This window comes from Sinocyclocheilus rhinocerous, unplaced genomic scaffold, assembly GCF_001515625.1.
Source record: "Sinocyclocheilus rhinocerous isolate Xijiao unplaced genomic scaffold, SAMN03320098_v1.1 scaffold2011, whole genome shotgun sequence".
NCBI lineage: Eukaryota > Metazoa > Chordata > Actinopteri > Cypriniformes > Cyprinidae > Sinocyclocheilus > Sinocyclocheilus rhinocerous.
In genome coordinates this window covers 125,626-132,950 of record NW_015649239.1, presented here as the reverse complement: position 1 = coordinate 132,950, position 7,325 = coordinate 125,626, and the positions used below count along the sequence as shown (strand labels likewise).

The 7,325-nt window shown below is 37.1% G+C and overlaps 1 protein-coding gene across 1 annotated transcript in view; it reads left to right on the top strand.

Annotated features, from left to right (window-relative positions):
• Positions 1-6,912, top strand: part of LOC107710446 (vitellogenin-like) — a 16,304-nt gene extending 9,392 nt beyond the window's left edge. The window contains exons 12-28 of the mRNA XM_016515213.1: positions 2,430-2,647; positions 2,735-2,832; positions 3,002-3,123; positions 3,209-3,310; positions 3,418-3,537; positions 3,649-3,838; positions 3,946-4,033; positions 4,495-4,680; positions 4,771-4,906; positions 4,990-5,149; positions 5,235-5,341; positions 5,450-5,515; positions 5,904-6,113; positions 6,196-6,341; positions 6,446-6,584; positions 6,687-6,770; positions 6,858-6,912. Coding sequence (XP_016370699.1) covers positions 2,430-2,647; positions 2,735-2,832; positions 3,002-3,123; positions 3,209-3,310; positions 3,418-3,537; positions 3,649-3,838; positions 3,946-4,033; positions 4,495-4,680; positions 4,771-4,906; positions 4,990-5,149; positions 5,235-5,341; positions 5,450-5,515; positions 5,904-6,113; positions 6,196-6,341; positions 6,446-6,584; positions 6,687-6,767 — 2,169 coding nt within the window. The 3' untranslated portion in view covers positions 6,768-6,770; positions 6,858-6,912. The remainder of the gene's footprint in view (positions 1-2,429; positions 2,648-2,734; positions 2,833-3,001; positions 3,124-3,208; positions 3,311-3,417; positions 3,538-3,648; positions 3,839-3,945; positions 4,034-4,494; positions 4,681-4,770; positions 4,907-4,989; positions 5,150-5,234; positions 5,342-5,449; positions 5,516-5,903; positions 6,114-6,195; positions 6,342-6,445; positions 6,585-6,686; positions 6,771-6,857) is intronic.
• Positions 6,913-7,325: the final 413 nt, after the last annotated feature.

Sequence of the window (7,325 nt, the reverse complement as noted above, 5' to 3'; positions counted from 1 at the left end):
GATAAATATGATGTCGATTAGCATTGCATTATTATATACTTTATTATAATAAAAAAATATAATAAGACGAACTCAGATAAACCATATATTTTCGTAGTCGTGTGTTTATCAGTCACGTTGAATTAATGAAAGCAGTTAAATCTTCTGTTTAAAAAACGCGACTTCTATTTCTGAAAATATCACAGTTAGGAGATTTATAGCGAGTGGTTCCCTGCATTTTTACAGCAAAGCGCGTGATTACAGTACTGAGCCGCTGCAATGGAGCAGCTCTAAATTAAAGAAATTAAAGATGATGTAATGATGTACCATAGTGCAAAAAAAAAATTAACAGTGAAAGTAAGTAAAATACATAAAACACATTTAAATGGGCATAATTAAGTGTGAAAATAACAGAAGGATATACAGTCAAACCAAAAATTATTCAGAGACCAGATATAATTTTTGATATTTTTTTACTATGGGTGCAGGACACTATAGTCCATTTATGTAAAGTGAGGATAGCAAATGATACAAATTTGGGACCAAAAATTATTCAGACCGAGTCTGAATCTGAAAAAACTGAAGTTCAGGTTTGCATGAACCTGGTTGACAGCATGCCCAGGAGACTATATGCTGTCATTAAGGCTAAGGGTTGCCCGACTAAGTATTGATAGTTGTGTAAATACAGTCATACTAACAGATGTCTGAATAATTTTTGGTTAATTGTAATCCATTGCATACCTTTCTATCAAAGTTATATAACATTATCAAGCTGAATTTGTTTTGACACAGTTTAACTCTGAGTTCTTGTCATATTTTATTACCATTTTCTAAACTATAGCGAATAAACTGTGATAATGTGAGAAATGTTGAAGGTGTCTGAATAAATTTTGGTTTGACTATATCTATTTGATAAATGAAGTTAATCAACTAACATTATACATAATATTTTGGTTTCTGTACTCAATATTTAAAAAATTTACAAATGCAATAAAAATATCGGTATCGGTACTCGGTATCGGCAAGAACCAAAAATAAAAGTATCGGTATCGGGCGAGTACTGGAAAAAGTGGTATCGGTGCATCCCTAGTGCTAGAGGGATTGAGTTAGAGACTTCAAACTAGCTATGGTGACAGATCAGACTGTCTTCTATCTGTGTGCCAAATTTCATAACTTTTCCGCAAGCGGTTCTATGGGCTACCATAGACTTCCAGTCAACTAAGTACTGAGTTAAAGGGGTGGTTGATCAGCTTTTTCGAAAGGCTTGATTGTGTTTATGGGGTAAAAAATACATTATTTTCATATATTTTACATTTATTTTACCCTGCTGTTTCCGTTCTTGTCTGTTGAGTTCCTGGTTCTGTGAAGCCCCTCCCTCAGAAATACGCAATGGGCTCAAATTGGTTAGCTGGCCCAGTGTGTTGTGATTCGTTAACCACCTAGTGCACGTTGTCCAGAAACGACACACCCCATTACCATTACAGGTAGTTGTGTGTTCCCGGGGGCGAGGTTTATGTAAAGATTGGGGTTAGTGATGTCACAAACCCGGGAAGTGTTTTTTTTTTTTTTGTAGTCCTTAAACAGTGATTGCTTTAGAAGAAAATATCTCCCTTTGCGTTGAACTTTGAGTGTCGTAATTTTGCAGATGTTGTTTATGCTCTAACAGCAACATTACACACTAACTAAAGTTAAAAAAGTGAAATCATAATCAACCACTTGTTTAAGGGTCTGAATACCAGGGACGTTCCTTTCAAATAAGCTGCACATGCTCTGCATACCCAAGCCATTTGAGAGAATGAGTTTGTGGACTAGTTGAATATAAAACATGATTTTAAATTGATGTCTTGTCATTTGAGATGTAATTAAAGCTTACATAATAAAATATTGGGAATAAGTATGTAAAATTATTTATTTACCCAGTGTTGGCAATTTTCTAATAATGTGCCGTAAGCCTCTGGGCAAACAGCGGCTTCGGTGCCTCAGCTATGACAATCATCAAGATTGTTGCTTGTTCTCATTAGTTTGTCAGCATGCAAGTGATTTCATGCACAAGGTAAGCTTTCATATACAAGGTAAGCTGTCCACTAATCATTCGGCCAAGTGGAAAAATGCACCGCCAGATCTCGATTGCCAAAAATCACATTGTGTCAGATGCAGAACTAACCTGACAAAACGTGGCTGAAAAGTCCACTGAAAATATATCTTCTTACATGTTTCAGCTGCTTAATATGATCAAATTACCTTCCACTGCAAAACCATTTTCACATTTGCTAGTGAGTGTTAATTTCCCATACTGGTTAGGTTTGTTAAGAATGTTGTTACAGGACCAAGAAAAGATAGTGATCCATAAGCAGATGCTACTTGATAAAATCATGAGTACAAATGTCTCCATCAGCAATGTCCACTTTCAGCAGATGCAGACCATCTTTCTACTTCTTATATGCATCCAGGTGCAGGACATTGTCTTGAACCTCTTTGTACAAAGGACTCTTCCTGCTGAAATCCGCATGCTGGCCTGTATGGTGCTTCTAGAGACCAAGCCATCCATAGTTCTGATCTCAGTAATAAGTGAAGTCCTCTTGGAGGAAATTGACCTGCAGGTTGCCAGCTTCTCCTATTCTCTACTCAAGGGAATTTCCAAGTCCCGCACCCCTGATAATCAACATCTGTAAGCATGCTCAAATGTGTACTGTGTTCTCCTCTCCTTTCAGAACATCTGAATTGTCCTCATTCCTTTTTTTTTCTTCTAAAAAAGCTCCACTGCCTGTAATATTGCCATAAAGATTCTTACCCCCAAACTTGGCCACCTAAGTTATCGCTACAGCAAGAATGCACACTTGGACTGGTTCCATGGTGAGTTTACATTAGAAAGAAAATGTTTCTCAGAACATGGGAAAACACCAGAGAATATGGAGCTTTTTATTGATCGTTATTAAGTGTGGCATCTTTTTAATTGCTAGCTTTGTTGTACAACCTTTTAGTGATGCTGGGAATGGTCTGATACTGTTTCTTGTCTCATCAGATGACTTTTTATTTGGGACATCTGCCGACATTTATATGCTGCAAAATGAAAGTCTTATACCCACAAAACTTATGTTTAAGGGAAAAATTCATTTCATTGGGAGAATATTGCAATTTCTTGAGGTAATCAAACCAAAGCAATAACATGCAGTGTAATTTTATGTACTGTACACCATGTTTTTATATGTAATCTTTTATATATTTCCAGTTTGGTTTCCGTGCAGATGGACTCAAAGAGCTGTTAGCAGGAAAAATCCCTCAACTCAAAAAAGATTTAGGAATCACCGATTTTGCCACTATAATGAAAATTGTGAGCATCTTCAGTCTCAGAAATGAAAATGTATCTAATGAAATGATCTATGAAATGTATGACTTATGTCAGTCATTAGATTAATGGCTATGCTTTGATCTTTAAAGCTCTCTGACTGGCAGAACCTACCAAAAGACAGACCTCTATTGACAGCATATGCTCGCATGTTCGGACAGGAAGCATTTTTAATGGATGTAAGAGGAGACTCTATTCAGAGCATCATAAAGGTATTCCACCATCTTGTTTTTTAATCATTAGGTGATAGAGACTTTTTTGATTTTGTTGATTCTTTATTTACATAGATTCAACTGAAATTGATGCATTTATTTTATGCTCAGTCATTTAGTCCTTCTGCTGGGAAGGAGAGTAAGGTTTGGGAAAAGATTCAGGATGTTCAAAAAGGGACTTCCTGGCACTGGACCAAGCCACACCTTGTGTATGAAGCTCGAATCATACAGCCAACTTGTCTTGGTCTCCCAGTTGAAATCAGCAAATATTTTTCAATAATAAATGCTGTTACAATGAAAGGTGAAGCTTTCTTTCACAATGTATTGTCAATTTCACATGAGATGTCTCTTAATACTTTGAAAAATTGGGGCTAAATGCAAAAATTATGATATATTCTATGTCTACAGCTAAAGCTGAAATCAATCCTCCTCCCAAGGAACATCTGGGTGAGCTGCTAAGCTCAGATATTTCCCTACACACAGATGGCTTTGCTGGGTAATGATCAAAAGTTATCAGTTATCATTCATTAATTAGACACTGATACCTAGTGGTGTGGATGTAGCAACATGCAAAACCAATAGTACCCCTGCCACTCTATAATTTTGTTACTTGCAGTCAGCCATGATTTTATTCCTGGTTACTGAAATAAAGTGAGTATTATTTGATGATTATGTGATCTCAGCATGCCGGTCTTCGTGAGACAACCCACTTAGTTTAAAATAAAACAGCTTTTTTTAGGCTACTGAAATAACTGCAACTGTAATCTAGGTGATTGTGCATGAACACCATAAAAACAGCCTATGTGCTATATATTCCAAGGTGTCTAAAATCATATAATAGATAGCTTTGTGTGATAATTCAAGTTGTCAAATTCACAGGAGGTTCACTAAATATTTTCATTTTTGGGTTCTTCCTGGCTTCTCTGTTCTGAAGGTTGACTTTCCTCCTGCTTACAGAGTGACAAAGGATCATTTTGTCTTTCATGGAATCAACACAGATCTTTTCCAGTGTGGCACTGAGACGAAGAGTAAGATAGTAAGTGCCCTGCCATGGGCATTTGACTTGAAAATAAACAGGAAAGAGCAAAAGTATGAAATGAACTTAACTCCAATCAAAAAAGTCACTGAGTTATTTTCAGTCAAGTACGTTTTCCATGATTTCTACAGCACCATTGTGATACATAATAAGGTGTCACCAAATATCCTGATGATTTCCCACTCTACATCCAACAGTTCTAATGTGTTCTCTGTTTTGAGAAACATTGAGGATCCATCCTTATTCAAAATAACTCCCATGATGCCTGAGACAGAGGACTCCCAACAGGGTCTGCCACTGGCCAGGATTTTACCCACCTCAAGGGATGATCAGGTACAACAGCCTTCACAATACTAGAACAAAATGGAGATGTTTGGAAAATCCTGCAAACTAAATGGCTGTGTTTTCTGCGGCAGACCGAGGACTCTGAGGTGAAATTCAGGCAATGCGCTGATGCCAAGATTTATGGAACTGCGGTCTGCATTGAAGCAGAAGCCAAACGAGCACACTACCTTCATGAATATCCTCTGTACTACTTCCTGGGACGCACCCGCTTTTCATATCAACTAGAACCAGGTACTAGAAACTTGACTTAATTTTTGATATAATCCAAAAATTCTATTTAAATATTCCTGCCAGTAACTTGTTAATTGTTCCAAAGCTGAGGGTGCCAAACCCATTGAAAAAATTCAGATTCAGGTCATTGCTGGCAGAAAAAAACATCCAGGAGTCAGTGAAATTATGAATCTCAGCCACAGAGTATTCAAGGTACCATGACTCAGCCATTACTCTTTATCAGTTATAGGGGCTGAATTGTTTCCAGTGGTGAACTCAGAATTAATGTGAGGATATTTTGTTATACATGCTCCTGTGTAGGACACAAGAGATGAGATCACCTCCTGTGGGGAAAACAATTTATCCAACTCATTCCCAGCATCTCAGGTGCAATACATCTGAATAACATCTGAAGTCCTTAATTCAAATGAAGTTATTAAAAAAGGAGGGTCTAATCAATCAAAATGTCCACTTATGTATTGTGTTATGTATAATTGGACAGACAGACTGTAGCTTGATTACTACTACACATACTGTAATGCACTATAAAGTTTTTATTCAGTCTACCCTGAGCTTTGTTTTAAAACTGCTGGTAAACGAATTCAAATCCTAATGATTCTATAGAATACAGCTGTACTCCTTATTTGTAGAGGAAAAGGAGAGAGAGCAGCAGTGAATTTGCCATGCAAATGTAACTTGACATGATCTACAGAGTAACTATCCAGGAATTACTCAATCATTTTATTCAAGCTCCATCATTCTCTCTATGCTGTAGGATTTAGATGCCACTCCAGAAAGTGTAGTCACAGTAAAAGCACTTGGTCTAAGTCCGCCAGCAAAACCCCTGGGCTATGAAGGTGTAGCCTTTTATCTGCCAACAGCCCAAAGAGACAATATTGAAATGATTGTCTCTGAAGTTGGTGAAGAGGCAAACTGGAAAAGTTGTGCCAATGCAAACACAGATAAGAGTCACTCATCAGCAAAGGTAAAGGTCTTTTGAGCTTTCTGGTGCAACTCATTCTCATCAGTTTCCTTATTGCCTTAATGGTTTTCTTGTGTTTTTTTAGGCCCATCTCAGATGGGGTGCAGAGTGTCAGACATATGATGTCTCTATGAGGGTGTCCGCAGCATGCCAGCCAGAGTCTAAACCTTCCATATATACCAAGATAAACTGGGGAGCTCTGCCCTCAGTGTTTACAATGATTGGTCAAAGGTAAAATCATTATGCTCTTGATTTTCCTAAAAATATTAATGTACAGCATGAGATTGCTACTTTTTATAAGATTTAAAATCTATTTTCACATAACGTTCCCTCAGAATTCAAGAGTACGTGCCTGGCATTTCTTATATAATGGGTTTCTATCAGAAATATGAGAAAAACCCAGAACGGCAGGCAGCTGTCACTGTTGTTGCGTCCTCACCAGAGACCTTTGACATGAGAGTGAAAATTCCAGAGGTTGTTGTCTTAGGAACACATCATATATCTTTTCTAATTCAAATATGTCTTATTGCCTTCCTGCTTTTGTAGGCTTATACAATACTATTTTGTCCACTTTAGCGAACTATCTACAAAAAGGCAATTCCCTCACCAATCGATCTTGTGGGGTTTGAAGCTGTGAACTTAACCATATCAACCTAACAGGTTAATTTATGAACTATGGATCAGAAAACTGTGCCTGTTCTTGTGTATTTGCGTAAACTCAGTATCTTACTGTTTTTCTCTTTACAGGCTGGTGTTACAGAGCACTTCTGGAAGAACAAACCGGCAACATCGTAAAATGGATCATCAAATGTTCTGAATCATTTGAATATTCCTGACATTTTATTAATGACTGATATGGATATTCAAAGATATTTGATTAAAAAACATTAATTTTTAATTAAATGCCAAATGAATGAAGTGTGCATCAAGAGTTCAATGTGACAATAATTCATTATGTTCAGACTGATCATTATATTCCAGCCTAGAGTTGGTTCGATTGTAGAGCATTTGCAAAATCTGCTTCATGTTCAGAATGTCAAAAGATTGTTACATCAATTGTAAATAAATGTATTTGATCAAAATGTTGGTACCTTGCCGGTACCTTGTCACCCCAACTCTTCTCTAGACCACAATAACAGACATCAGTTCTCCAGGAAGGTCCAAGAGATTCCCACTTATTAATAACAGCTGCCTAACTCCCACAAATTATATACC